Source organism: Chaetura pelagica, unplaced genomic scaffold (genome assembly GCF_000747805.2).
Source record: "Chaetura pelagica isolate M959 unplaced genomic scaffold, ChaPel_1.0 scaffold344, whole genome shotgun sequence".
Lineage (NCBI taxonomy): Eukaryota > Metazoa > Chordata > Aves > Apodiformes > Apodidae > Chaetura > Chaetura pelagica.
Window position 1 is genome coordinate 5,359,177 of NW_009953098.1, and position 518 is coordinate 5,359,694.

At 62.9% G+C, this 518-nt stretch overlaps 1 protein-coding gene across 1 annotated transcript in view; it reads left to right on the top strand.

Moving 5' to 3' along the window:
• Window positions 1–261: 261 nt before the first annotated feature.
• UBE2A (ubiquitin-conjugating enzyme E2A) overlaps window positions 262–518 on the top strand; it is a 9,234-nt gene continuing 8,977 nt past the window's right edge. The window contains exon 1 of the mRNA XM_009997220.1: window positions 262–266. Within this exon, the coding sequence (XP_009995522.1) occupies window positions 262–266 (5 nt within the window). The remainder of the gene's footprint in view (window positions 267–518) is intronic.

Consider the following 518-nt stretch of genomic DNA (forward strand, 5'->3'; position numbering starts at 1 on the left):
CACCGGGGTTACCGGGGTTCCTTGTTCCCAACCGGCAGGGACACCAGGGTTCCCGCCCGCCTAGAGGCGCTGAGGAAAAGCCTCCTGACAAGCACCGAGGGGGCTCATCCGTTTCTTGCTGGGTAAGAGCAGGAAAGGCCAGGAACGAGAGGATTTCAGAGCAGGCGGGAACGCAGTGTTTTTATTATTTCCTTTCGGTTCCCGCGAAGGCAGCGGGTCTGTCCCGGGCCCGTCTCTGGAGCCGCCTCCCCGCGGGCACCGATGGGGTCACGCCGGAGGGAAGGGCCGGGCCCGGCAGCGCACGTGCTTTGTTCCCAAAGGGAACTGAAGGAAGGCAGAAAGGGTATTGTTTCCCCCTGGGAAAAGCTCTGTGTGGAAGCAGGAAGTGCAGCACAGCCAGTTGTGCCGCTTTGGGCTGGAACCGAGAATTTTCTTCCCGGTAGCTGGCAGGGGCAGTGGTTGGGTCGGTGCTGGAAACGGTGCGGGTCACACAGGGCTGGTCTGGCGGGGCCGCAGCG